The 14,771-nt window shown below is 44.5% G+C and overlaps 1 protein-coding gene across 3 annotated transcripts in view; it reads right to left on the bottom strand.

Annotated features, from left to right (window-relative positions):
* Positions 1–13,304: 13,304 nt before the first annotated feature.
* Positions 13,305–14,771, bottom strand: part of FREM3 (FRAS1 related extracellular matrix 3) — an 89,319-nt gene continuing 87,852 nt past the window's right edge. For all 3 annotated transcript variants that reach the window (XM_077279266.1, XM_077279267.1, XM_077279268.1), the window contains exons 23-24: positions 14,350–14,496; positions 13,305–13,829 (exon numbers count right to left, since the gene is read on the bottom strand). In XM_077279266.1, coding sequence (XP_077135381.1) covers positions 13,305–13,829; positions 14,350–14,496 — 672 coding nt within the window. The remainder of the gene's footprint in view (positions 13,830–14,349; positions 14,497–14,771) is intronic.

Here is a 14,771-nt window from a genome sequence, read left to right on the forward strand (position 1 = left end):
GGGTCCCCTTGCACCTCCCTGCTCAGAGTGTGCCACGTAGATGTAATGCATTTCCCATAGTCATTATAAAATAACTCTATGAGAATGGGCTAATGGCATCAAGTGCAGATGTGCGGTCTCCAAATAATGCCTTGTAGCTAACACATCACATGGTCTAGTGCAGCCAATCAAGGGGGCTATCACAAGCAGAGTGATGGGGACCAGACAAGCAGCGCCATTTTATGCTTATACAGTGTAACAATAGAAGGTCAGAGCGCACAGCTTGTAACACATAAGGACAGAAAAAAGCCTAATCTGACTGTGGTGGATGACTTTCAGTGTTTAAGCTGATTAAAAATAGGAATGCAAAGTGTCAGCCTGTTACTACAAATGCTAAGGTTCAACTGATCTATAGGGAAATGCTGCACTTGTGTTTCTGAATTCATTACTTTTAGGACTCATACAGACAACCGTAAGTCAAGTTTGAGTGCGATCTGACAAAAACATAACATCGCACCAAGACCAATATTATTCTATGGGGCCCTGCACATGTATGATTTTTTACCTCAGACATCCACAGAGTTTGATCCAGTATTCGGACTGCAGTTGGAGATGCAAGTCACACACGCATGTTGCACGTGTAGTTCTTGGATCCAACGTACCATGTGGGTGGGCTTGCCGAGGAGAGTGTTGCTAAGCTGCTACATGGTGGAGTCAGAATTGAGCTGCAGGTAGCCCCCAGGTACCACTCCAAGACAGTCCTCGGTACTGACACTGCTGACTACAGGGATCAAGTAGGCAGACATGAACATGGGCTCCGTACATACTACACAGCTTTTAGACCCTCACAGAACAGACACTGACACAGAGTAACGGACAGGACTGGATTCGGAGACTAGTATACCAGTTTGTACAATGCACAGTATGGGGACAGGTACTCATTTAGACCCACAGGTCTCGGGAACAGGCACAGGTTCTGCCAGAGTGGCTTCAGAGTACAGGGACTGACTGCACAATGACCAGGCATTCGGCACCTTCCTATTGGGGAGTTTACCTTTTACATAAGATGCCACTCAGAAATTTTCAGCTGGGGGCATATTAGCAGGTGTGTGCACTGCCCCTCTGAGAAGCATGAAATGCACTAGAAGTCAGTGCACATGAAGCAGGGAGATGTGCCAGAGACAGGGAGGTGACCGCTCCATGCGGCAGTGAGTATGATGGTGTCCTTGCATGGAGGGAGGAAGGAGAATTATGCAGGGGCACCAGCAATAGGGTTAGGCTAGGTCCACATTGCGTTAGGGCAATCCGTTTAATGGATCCGTTAACTGGATGCGCTAAAAATGAGCCCAAATTGTCTTGCATTTTTGCCATCGTGTTAACGCATGCGTTAACGCATGTAGCTGCGCATCTGCCTGCATTTGCAATAGAGTTCTATGCAGAACGAACGCTTCTGTTCACTGTGCGTTCGCCATACCGGTCCTGAAAACGCAGTAGTCCGCATTGGAAGGTGCATCACGAACTAATGGACCGTTGCAAACGCATGCCAATTTTGACATGCGTTAGGATCCGTTACACTAATGCAAGTCTATGGGTGAGTTAACATGTCCGTTACATAGCGTTACTGCTGCTTACAAACGGATCCGTTAAACAGATCGCCCTAACGCAATGTGGACCTAGCATAGGTCTAGAGTATGTTGATGTCCTTGCATGGAGGGAGGAAGCAGAATTATGCAGGGGCACCGGCAATAGGGTTACAGAAACCATCGGATGACATCCGACTACAGTCCAATTTGCCCAGACCAACATAATGGAGAAAGTGGAGAATATTTTTTTCTCCACCTTCATTGCATCTGAGAGAACCGGAGCATGTTGTGATCAAACTTTGATCAGAGTTTAATCAGAGTGTCATTTGCATAATTATATAGAGTTGAGTGAACCCGAACTGTAAAATTCGGGATTCGTACCTGACAGCTAGTGTCCGTTACTGAAACCCCAAACACTGTATTTTTACCTGGAGTCTGGTGTACTGTTTGGGTTTGGTGACAAATAAACTTTGTTGAAAGTCAGCAGTGCAACCAATAAACAAGTTTTTAGGCTGTGGGCACTGCCAGCACCATCACAGCCATGACAAGTATTGTCATGGCTGTGATTGGCTGGCGCACCACGTGCCCCAGCCTGTATAAATGAGAGATTACTGGTGCCGCCGCCATTCTGCTCTGATTAGTGTTTGGACAGGAAGCAGCTGGCATGAGGGACAGTATTAGATTTTGTGTGTGTGCACTCTGCCGAAAAGCCTCTGTGTGTGTATTCTGAACATGTCTTAGTGGTAGTACTGTGCCTTTAAGCCTCTGTGTGTACTTGGCACCCAAGTCTATGGGAGTACGGTGCTTTTAAGCCTCTACGTGTACTCTGCACCAGTGTTTGTGGGATTTCTGTGTCAAAAAGTCTCTATGTACCCTTTTGCCAAATCTGGGAGAGTAGTGTGCCTAAAAGTTGTATACTTTGCAGCAGTGGTGTACCGCCAATGGAGGCAGGCCACTCAACTGCTATGGGACCCGTGAGCCAGGGGGCCTGGTGCCAGTGCCCATACCAGGCTCCTCCCTCCACCAGTCATCAACGTGAGCTATGATGATGGAGGAGGGAGCGTCAGCTGACACTCTCTTCCACATAATTCTTTCTCGGAGTCTGATGTCTCAGAGCGGCCAGCGCAATGACGTCATTACTGTGAGCCCATTGTGCTGAGATGTGCTGCTCGTCACAATGCATGCTCAGAAGACTGCAGCATTGGGTGGAATGAGGTGCGGTGAGTATTGTAGTTTTTTTTATATCAGTGACTGGTAGCCATAATACAGCATGGATGACCAAGGGGAATGCATGGTAGTCTTTGGAGGATCATGGAGAGTGAATTATATTTTATGGAGGACCAAGGGGAGTGCTTTATATTCTATAGAGGACAATAGGGAGTGCATTATATTCTATGAAGGACCACAAGGAGTGCATTATATTCTATGAAGGACCACAAGGAGTGCATTATATTCTATAAAGGACCACAAGGAGTGCATTATATTCTACGGAGGACCATGGGGTGTGCATTAAATTCTATGGAGGACCACAAGGAGTGCATTATATTCTACGGAGGACCATGGGGAGAGCATTATATTCTATGAAGGACCATGGGAAGAGAATTATATTCTATGGAGAATCATGGGAAGAGAATTATGTTCTATGGAGTACCATGGGGAGTGCATTATTTTCTATGGAGGACCATGGGGAGTGCATTATATTATATGGAAGATAATGGGGGTGCATTATATTCTATGGAAAACCAGGGGAGTGCATTATATTCTATGGAAGACCATGGGGAGTGCATTATATTTTATGGAGGACCATAGAGAGTACATTATATTTTATGGAGGATCATGGGGAGTGCATTACATTCTTTCGAGCACTATGGGGAGTGCATTATATTCTATGGAGGACCATGGAGAGTGCATTATATTATATGGAGGATGATGGGGAGTGCATTATTTTCTATGGAAAACAAAGGGGAGGGTTATAGGATGTTTCGTCCCCAGCAGTTTGCCCCGGGTACATTTTGCCCCCAGCAGTTCGCCCCCGTTTGTCCTTGTGGTTCATGAATTCCCGTCCGTCATCAATCCACATGTCACAAAAGTACTGTACAGAGTGCTGCACTTTTGTGACATGTTAAATCAACTGTTTCCATCTGACGTCACGGGGAACCGCTAGACTGCATTCCGTGACCCAAGGAGCTGCAGCTGCGACAGGTAAGTATCATCCTGGGGGCCAAATGCTGGGGACGAAATGGGGTGAAATGTACCCGGGGCGAACTGCTGGGGGCAAACTGCTGGGGGCGAACTGCTGGGGGCAAACTGCTGGGGGCGAAACATCCAAATTCCATATTTTATGGAGGACCATGGTGAGTGCATTACATACTATGGAACACCATGGGGAATGCATTATATTCTATGGAGGAGAATGGGGAATGCATTGCAATTTATGGAGGACCATGGGGAGAGCATTATATTCTATTGAGGACCATAGAGAGTGCATTATATTTTATGAAGGACCATGGGTAGTGCATTACATTCTATGCAGCATCATGGGGAGTGCATTATTTTCTATGAAGGACCATGGGGAGTGCATTATATTCTATGGAGAACCATGGAGAGAGCATTAAATTCTGTGAAGGACCATGGGAAGAGCATTATATTCTGTGGAGAACCAAGGGAAGAGCATTATGTTCTATCGACCACCATGGGGAGTGCATTATTTTCTATGGAGGACCATGGGAAGTGCATTATATTTTATGGAGGACCATGGGGAGTGCATTATATTGTATGAAGTAACATGTGGAGTGCATTATAGGATATGGAGGACCATGAGGAGTGCATAATATTCCATGGAGAACTATGGGGAGTGAATTATATTCTGTGGAGGACCATGGGGAGTGCATTATATTCTATGGAGTACCATGGGGAGTGCGTTATATTTTATAAGGGACCATGGGGAGTGCATTATATTTTATGGACGAACATGGAAGAGCATTATGTTCTATTAAGGACTATGCAGAGTGCATTATATTTCATGGAGGAAGATGGTAAGTGATTTATATTCTATGGAGGACCATAGGAAGTGCATTATATTGTATGGAGGACCATGGGGAGTGCAATATTATATCATATGGAGGACCATCAAGAGAGCATTATATTATATGCAGGACTGTGTGGAATGCATGATTCCATATGGAGGACCATGGGGAGTGCATTATACCATATGGACGACCCTGTTGAGTGCATTATACCATATGGAGGACCATGGGGAGTGCATTGTACCATATGGAGGGCTATGGGAAGTGCATTATACTATATGGTGGACATGGGGAGAGCATTGTAGTATATGGAGGATTATGAGATGTGCATTATACGTCATGGAAGTCTATATTGGGCCCATTATATTTTATGGAAATCTATGAGGGGCCATTATATTTGTAGGGCCATTTTACTGTTTGCAAGCATTATTACAATGTGAGGTCATTATATTGTATGGAGGGCTAGTGCGGTCCATTATACAGTGTGGGGAGTTGTGGGGCCATTATACTGTATGTAGGCCCATTACACTGCATACTGCTCGGTGGGGATCACAGTTGGGGGATCATACTATGTTGGAGTCACCAAACTTTAGCTTAGTAGTTGAGGTGGGGTACAGAAGGGTCATTATATTATCCATGTAGAGGAATTCACCATGGAGGTATCGTACCATGTTTGGAGGGCACTTTTGTTGGCATCATACTTTATGAGGGAAATGAAAGCAGAATCTAGGACTTCAGCAAGAGGAAAATTACTTTGCAAATGCTGCAAAGTTGTGGAATATGGTCTGCTGCGACCGAGACAAATATATATATATTTTTTGGGGTGGCCAATTAGAACTTCTGCTATTGGGCCTCATGTTTTCTATGTGCGCCCCTGCCTTGCAGCCATTTCTGTGTGAGAGTAGTTTGCCTAAAAACAGTCATACTCTGCAGCTGTGTCTGCGCGAGAAGTGTGCCTAAAAATAGTTAGACTCTGCACCCATGTCTGTGCAAGTAGTGTAACCAAAAAATAGTTATACTAGTGTGCCTAAAAAATAGTTATACTCTGCGCCCTTGTCTGTGCGAGTAGTATTCCTAAAAAATAATGATACTCTTTAGCTGTGTCTGTACAAGTAGTGTGCGTAAAAAAAGTTATACTCTACAGCTGTGTGTATGCGAGCAGTGTGCCTAAAAATATTTATGCCCTTTACCCGTGTCTATGCAAGTAGTGTGCCTAACAAATATTTACACTCTGCACCCCTGTATGTGCGAGTAATGTGCCTAATAAATAATTATACTTTGCTGCCATGTGTGTGCGAGTAGTGTTCCTAAAAAATAGTCATTATCTGCAGCCATGTCTGTGCAAGTACTGTGCCTAACAAACAGTTATATTCTGCAGCTGTGCATGTGTGAGAAGTGTTACAAAAAATTTTTTACACTGCAACAGTGTCTATGCGAGCAGTGAGCCTAAAAAATAGTTATAGTCCGCAGCCGCTTCTGTGTGAGCCGTGTGCCAAAACAATAGTTATTCTCTGCAGCCATGTGTGTGCAAGTAGTGTTCCTAAAAAATAGTTATACTCTGCAGCTGTGTATATAGTGTACAGGTAACACACTGATTCACCAATGACATCTCTTGTTGAAGTACTTCATCTTCGCTTTTCTTCTTCATCCAGTGCAGACCACCATCACTTCTTCCAGCCAGGACTCGTTTCTGCAGAAAATAACACACAGTTATCTAGAGCACCGCTTCCAAAGTACATTCCCCACTTTTCCCCCAACTTCTACACTACACAGCTGAATACGACGATGCACCCTCCATTAATATATAACTAGTAATTATATAACCCATGATTCCAAATATAGATTGTAATCCAGCACCTGTACTCTTTCCCCCAATTCAATACCAGTCACACTCCTGCATCCTCAACACCCCCACTTTGTACCTTCCATTCCCCGATTCATTCTATTTAGATGCCCCCATTAATTAATTATGTCATGTCCTGTCTCCAGGGCCGGACTTAGCCCAAAAGGCGCCCTGTGCGAGACTGCAGGACGGCGCCCCCCCCCCTCCAAACTTTGAAAGAAAACAATAACTCTTTAATATTCACAACAACACGTTTACTTAGAAAACTTGTGTTTCCCTGCAAAACACTTGAAGAAACACTAATATTGCAATAACGGGAATTATAAAGTGCTTTAAAGCGGACCAAAAGGAAAAAATGACGCTTGGTCCAAAGCCATATGGGCTGACAGCCAATCAGAGTGCAGAGCGGCGGCCTGCAAGGCCAAACACCGCCACACCATGACCAGATGACATATTACCACCACAGTGATCGAATAATATCAAATACAAGGAACGAATACCACAACATCATGACCAGACCACATATTACCACCACATAGTGACTGAATACTACAATACTGATCAATAATAAAAAAAAACACAATACTATCACCATAAGTGCCATTATACACAGGAGATCTGTACTTAGTATGCAGCGTCTGTGTATAGGTAATACAGTGATCACCGGTGACATACACAGGACCTCAGTATATAGTATACAGTGTATAGTGTCAGTGTATAGGTAACACACTGACTCACCAGTGACATCTCTAGGTGAAGTCCTTCATCTTTCATCCCGCACAGACCGCCATCACTTCATCCAGCCAGGACTCGTCTCTGCAGGAAATAACACAGTTATCTCGAGTTCCACTTGCAGAACACATTACTTAATTTTCCCAACTTCTACATTACACCACATGAAGAAGGCGACATAGTGTCACTCTACACAGTAATAGGACCGCCCCTCCATTTAAAACAGTATACTCAAAAAATAAAATAAATACATCACTGCAGTAATAATATCCCTTAATTAGCCCCTATGGTAATAATATTCGCCATCCTGGCCCCCGTGTGTCTCATTCCTGGCGTCAGCCATATATTCTCCCATCCTGCCCTAATGAGTATCTATCCTGCCCCATATGATCTTCCCATCCTGCCCCATCTGTCTCCATCGTATCCATCCTGCCCCATCTGTCTCCAATCCTGCCTCCAGTGTCTCCAGTCATGACGCCATGTCTGTCATCCTGCCCCGTGTCTCCATTCTGCCCCTGTGTCAAGCATTCTGCCCGTGTCCAGCATTCTGCACCAGTGTCCAGCATTCTGCACCAGTGTCCAGCATTCTGCACCAGTGTCCAGCTTTCTGCCCCTGTGTCCAGCTTTCTGCCCCCTGTGTCCAGCTTTCTGCCCCAGTGTCCAGCTTTCTGCCCCAGTGTCCAGCTTTCTGCCCCAGTGTCCAGCGTTCTGCCCCAGTGTCCAGCTTTCTGCCCCAGTGTCCAGCGTTCTGCATCAGTGTCCAGCGTTCTGCCCCAATGTCCAGCGTTCTGCCCCTGTGTCCAGCGTTCTGCCCCTGTGTCCAGCTTTCTGCCCCAGTGTCCAGCTTTCTGCCCCAGTGTCCAGCTTTCTGCCCCAGTGTCCAGCTTTCTGCCCCAGTGTCCAGCTTTCTGCCCCAGTGTCCAGCTTTCTGCCCCCGTGTCCAGCTTTCTGCCCCAGTGTCCAGCTTTCTGCCCCCGTGTCCAGCGTTCTGCCCCCGTGTCCAGCTTTCTGCCCCCGTGTCCAGCTTTCTGCCCCAGTGTCCAGCGTTCTGCATCAGTGTCCAGCGTTCTGCCCCAATGTCCAGAGTTCTGCCCCCGTGTCCAGCTTTCTGCCCCAGTGTCCAGCTTTCTGCCCCAGTGTCCAGCTTTCTGCCCCAGTGTCCAGCTTTCTGCCCCAGTGTCCAGCGTTCTGCCCCCGTGTCCAGCGTTCTGCCCCCGTGTCCAGCGTTCTGCCCCAGTGTCCAGCGTTCTGCATCAGTGTCCAGCGTTCTGCCCCAATGTCCAGCGTTCTGCCCCCGTGTCCAGCTTTCTGCCCCAGTGTCCAGCTTTCTGCCCCAGTGTCCAGCTTTCTGCCCCAGTGTCCAGCTTTCTGCCCCAGTGTCCAGCTTTCTGCCCCAGTGTCCAGCGTTCTGCCCCCGTGTCCAGCGTTCTGCCCCCGTGTCCAGCGTTCTGCCCCAGTGTCCAGCGTTCTGCCCCAGTGTCCAGCGTTCTGCCCGTGTCCAGCGTTCTGCCCCAGTGTCCAGCGTTCTGCCCCAGTGTCCAGCGCTCTGCCCCAGTGTCCAGCGTTCTGCCCCAGTGTCCAGTGTTCTGCCCCAGTGTCCAGCGTTCTGCCCCAGTGTCCAGCGCTCTGCCCCCCCTGTGTCCAGCTTTCTGCCCCGTCTCCAGCTTTCTGCCCCAGTGTCCAGCTTTCTGCCCCAGTGTCCAGCTTTCTGCCCCAGTGTCCAGCTTTCTGCCCCAGTGTCCAGCGTTCTGCCTCCCTGTGTCCAGCTTTCTGCCCTGCCCCCCCCCTCCCGATCGCCGCTCTCAATAATAATTAAAAAAAAAAAACAAGTTCTTCTTACCTGACCGCGATCCTGCTCTATCTGCTTATCGGTGGGGGCGGCCATCTTCCTGAGGCCGCGCGTGCGCAGGTGGAGTGCTCTGCTGCCCGGGGCTTCAGGAAAATGGCAGCGGGATGCCGCGCATGCGCAGATGGAGATCGCGGCGGCCATTTTTCTGAAGCCGAGAAGCGAACAGCCAGGTAAATTCTGCGCCGCCGCCGACCCGCCCCCCCGCATTGTGCCGCCCCCCGCATTGTGCCGCCCCCTTCCTACGCCACTGCCAGGGGGGGCCCGATGACCGGGGGCGTGGTAACCGGAACGCTGGCAGATGGAAATTTTAGAAAACGGCTGCCCCGTACCGGGTCGTACCGGCTGAATCCCACCCCTGATTTTGATGTAATGTGACATTAATCTGCTGAGCTCAATAAATGCGCCCCTTGTATGCTAACGAGCCTTGGCGCCCTGTGCGGCCGCACAGGTCGCACAGGGCAAAGGCCAGCCCTGCCTGTCTCCCCCCCACCCTCTATTCATTATCAACTGCCCAGACCCTCAATTTATCATTATTTGCTGTTCCCCACCCCCAATTCATCATCATTATCATCATCATCATTTCCTGTCCCCCGCCCTCAATTTATCATCATTTACTTTCCCCACCCCCAAGTTTCAATACATCATCATTTACTCCCTCACCCTCAATTCATCATTATTTGCTCTCCCAACCTCCCAAGTGATATTTGCTCTCTCCACCCCACCATCAATTCATCATTTGCTGTCACCACCCCATCTTCAATTCATGATTTGATCTCCCCACACCCCACCTTCAATTCTTCATTTGCTCTGCTCACCCCACCTTTAATTCTTCATTTGCTCTGCTCACCCCACCTTTAATTCATCATGTTGTCCCTATCCCCCACTCCCAATTCATCATTATTTGCACTACCCCACCTTCAATACATCATCATTCACTGTCCCCAATCCCACACCTTCAATTCATCATCATTTGATGTCCAAGGGAAAGCTTATGTTGCCGAGATGTGCGCCGCCGATGGCGCACTGGCGCACAGCGCCTTGTTGTAATCTAGGGCCCGTTGAGCTGAAGCAAAATAAGGGGTGGCTGGGCTGGCTCTCACTCTCTGCTTCTGTTCACTTGATCCCATACAGCAGTAAGGGCAGAAATGTCCTAACGGCGGCCCTGCCCATGTTACTCAATAGGGTTGATCAGATGAATGATTTATTTCTCAGTCCGACTGTCTGTGCCACTACTTTCATCCGAGTTTCATACATTCAAGTCTATGGGTGGGAGAAAAAAATTGGATTCCACATGTACCATCCAAGTGGCTTCCAATTTTTATGGAGAGATTTCTATTATAAACCTAGGAAACTGTGATCATGTACATGGTTTAATTTAGTTGTATGAAAATGGATCGTACACGGATATCACATGAACATAAAAACACAGCACATAGATGAAAATCTGATAAAAAATTTTTTTTAAATTATCCGAGTTTTCTGGAAGAAACTCGGACAATTTTTCATACTCTCTTCTGCAGACACCATTATAAAGAGACAGTGATATTTGAGTTGGAGCCCAAAAGAAGTGAGATAAGAAAGACGACATATATAAAGTACATTCATATGTTACTTGATAATGGATACACATTAAACACACAAAACAATTAATAATATATTGTCATCTTCAAATCCTAAATTTACCATAAATATTCCTGAATCAGTGTTCCCATAGGAGCAGTAAATACAATACAAGCAAATGCAATGATAGAAATTGCATAAAACACATTGTACAGTAATCCCTTGAAATGTAAGACAGATTGTAGTCATAAATAATGCTATTGACTAATAAGACAATTAAGAAACATATTTAAACAAGAGCATTTTGTTTTAGCACCATTGGCAAAAGAGCATTTTGTGTCTTCAGTCCCAATATATACTACATATCATTTATAATGATGAGTCACCTTTAAATACCGTTTCATAGTTGACATCTAGACAGTAAAGTCTACATACAAAATTGATAACAATATATGTTAATATTAGTAAAAAAAAAGTTTTGAAATTTGGTATGCATTCTAGTTGCCATGTGATTTCTGCATTCCTTGTAGAAAAACTTTGGTAGACATTGATAGAATGTAGACTGGTTCCAGTTCATCAGATCTGAGCTGTATTACAAGCTTGGTCACAAGACAAGTATAGGGTAAGAAACGTAATGAGGTTAAGAAATATCATCTACGTGAAAAGTTGTATATGTAAGTTAAAATGACAGTCAAAAGTAAATCTATGTTATGCTTTATACTTTTTATAGTCATCAATAGGCAAAGAACAAGGGGTTGGTTAGATACTTTAGAACAGTGATCCCCAACCTTTCTGACCTTGAAAGCCTCATTCAACTCTGAGAGAAGGTTGCGAGCCACATCCAGCTCCTGCCCCCTCTCAAGGTAGTGGCAACCAAAGACCCCATTATGGGTATAACGATAACCAAAACTTTCCACAGAAATCACTCCGAAGCAGTATACCAAGATCCAGGGGTTTCCTCAAAAGCCTCATTCAGTATTCTCCCAGCAAGGACTCCCAACATACTGTTCCCATTCAGCTTGAAGCACCTCCTCTGACAGGTAATATCATCCTGCTTCAAGTGTACCTTACTTATATTATATCTATACCTCTAAGACCAGTTTATTTGCATCCAGATCTGCTCTTCTGTGCAGGGCTACTTACATAATTCACCATTTTGACATGTGCTTTTCACACCTGTTTGCTAGACCTGGAGCTAATGCACCAAGCTGACAGACAGCCACGAGCCATAGCTCACGGAATGGCGAGCCACATGTGGCTCCTGAGCTACAGATTGGGAACCCCTGCTTTAGTCAATCTCTTTTCTGAAAACAGACCATATGGAAACAGTTGATTGCAAAACCATTGTACTACTGAGACCCCTGAAAGCCCCCAAACACATTATATTGAATCAAAATAAAAATTTGTTGGCTAAGATTGAGTGATCGATTTGACCGACTGATCAAAGAATGTCGTCATTTAAAATTAAGTCAGCCAAGTTTGATTTTTTTTTGCCAAAAAGTCGGATAAAAGATGTTTAGTTCAAAGAAAGATCATTCTGAAATATTTTTTCGACAGCCGTTTGTCTATTTATGTTTTGCTGTAGTTTCTTGTACTTTTTACAGACTGGGTCATGGCTTCCTTTCTTCGAGCTAGACATTTTGTCTATATAACTTCCCATGGTCAGGTGTGTGACCAGTTGGGATAACCCTCCCAATTATCATGGTGGGATGGCTTTCCCACTTTTTTTTATATATAAAAATAGTGTTAACGAAGTATTATGTTATTTACATTTACTATTTTCTTATTTACTTAGCAAAAGATGTATGCTCATTTTGTTTTTTTGCTTGGGTTTTATATGTAAGGCCAGGTTGAGACTATGAAAACGAACTTAAATGTGAATGGCTGTGTCAGCATTACAATAGTTTGATAAATAATGATTCAATGATCAACATTCACTTTAAGAGTAGGTGTACATGGAAGTTCCTGATTAGTTTTTTGGAGTGGATCAACTTAAAAAAACACCTGAAAAATTACTTGAGAGACTCTTTTCTTTCCTATTCTATTGTAAAACAACTTTGCTGATCATATATAGAGTGTTTTGAGCATTTTTTCTCTCTTCAGGGTTTGAAAATCGCCAGGAGGAACGAAGGAAAATGCATGTCACTTTTCAAGACTGCTAAGGATGAATTAAGGTCCAAACTAGGCACTATCCAATCAAAAGGCTGCAAAAAAACTCTTCAAAATCACTTCAAGAAACTGTTTGAGCAATGAAAAACTCCTCCAAAACTCCTGAAAGAAGGAGCGTTTCTTGAAACGTTTTCCACTTGAAAACAAGACATTTTTTGAATGCCTAAACAATTGGCTATTGAACTCCTCAGTAATACACCAATGTGATTAATCTTCCAAAGTTAGAACTAACTGAGAGATTCCTTCCTCTGGCTAAAGAGTAGAAAGGGACATCCGAAGATCTGCAGCAAGTGACAGATAACACGAGAGATTATTAAATCGGTTTGTCAAACTCAAGATGTGTTGCAAATTGCTTCCAATTAAATCAATGGATAATAGCAGCTGAAAAGATTCGCTAATGCTCTCCGACATACTTAAAATTGTTACGCTGCCAATGAGTAGCCCATGTTTCAAATTTTTAGGAGAAATTTTCTAGGAGAAGCAGATATTTTAAAAGGACTTAAAAATACCAAAATGTAAAGGCACAAAGAAATCAGAGGTATGTAAACTTCATGTCCGATCTTCTACACCTCAGAGCTGTCACTGCTGCTGTGTCTAGTGGTTACAGTCTCACGGCTATTGCAGTGACTATTGGAGGCAGTCTCTTTCTTAGAATGTGAGTGTTCTCTACGTTTTAGAAGCACAACGACGATAACTGTAGTGCAAATCAGGAGCAACAAAGCAGCTACCCCTCCGATGACTGGCATCAAAGTGACCTTTGTATCCTGTCCATTAATTTCTAGTGCTGGTTTGTCATACAGTCCACCACCTGGTAATGTGTCCTTGCTGGACACCCTTTTTGAGTGTCTTAGAGTAATGTGCTGGATGTTGGTTCCTCTGTTGTTTTCCGCACCAATATCTTGAGTAAGTGCTATATCATCTTGATTTGCTCTTCGGCTTCTCTTCAGAAGCAACTGATCATTTCCAATGGCTGTGCTACTCAGTGTGTGGTGGTAATCCACGCTACGCTTTCCAATACCTCTGTTGGCATTTTCTCTAGATCGGACTGTATAGATGGTATGAATGAACCATTCACGGCCAGCAGCCACCTAAGTATAATGAATAGGAGAAGACACATTTTACTTCTTGAATATTAGAAAACATTTTTTTCATTGTTTTAGCTTTACATAGGCACACATCATCCTGCTTAAACAACTATAGTTGTGTTTCTGAAGAGTAAAAAAATGGAGATATGTGAAAAAAGCAGTGAATATAAGGACAAACATGAAATGTACTGAAATTGAACTATGATTGACTTTAAATGTGCAATCCACTACAAAGCCTATGTTAGTGTTTAATCAAAAAATAATACTCACCTACCAGACTCACTAGTCATCCATACTGCTGCTGTTGTCCCCCACTATGGTCAACAGCGGGGGCATCAGGTGACAGCTGTAGCTAATCAGGCGGAATAAACTGTCTCTTGGTTCTTTTTTGTGCTCTTGAATGGCCGCAGCAGACACCTGATGCCTCTCATGGAAGAGGAAGCCAGGTTGCATCCATTTATATAATATACTGGTGTAGTAAAATATAGCATGTGTTATAATAACAGCTATAACCATTATTCACCTGGAAAAGGGCATCTGACGAGAGACTAAATCCATCCGATCCCGGCTGTTTCACAAGGGGCAGAGCTTCTGGACTGTCAGCTGCTAATTTAGCATCGAATGGAACATTTCCAAATATTTTCTCTTGGGTTTCTGGCTGAGCTTTGTCCTGTTATGGAAGTAAGTTAGAAATGAGTCTTACAATAGCCTTTGCATCTTTGAATTATCAGCCTTGTTCTACAGTAAATGCTTTTGCAGAAAGGAGTGAGGTTTTGGACAAGATGAAAGCACTTGGAGGTTACCATAATGCTAATGTCCATGGTCATCCATTCACTAAAACTAACACCGTTTATTTTATTCAACTGCAAGGGCTTATTCAGGCATATTTTTCCACAAAAGAGAAAAAGTGGTCCTAGTTTCATCACTGGTTTTGTTCAGAGTTTT

This window comes from Ranitomeya variabilis, chromosome 1, assembly GCF_051348905.1.
Source record: "Ranitomeya variabilis isolate aRanVar5 chromosome 1, aRanVar5.hap1, whole genome shotgun sequence".
In the NCBI taxonomy this organism is placed as follows: domain Eukaryota; kingdom Metazoa; phylum Chordata; class Amphibia; order Anura; family Dendrobatidae; genus Ranitomeya; species Ranitomeya variabilis.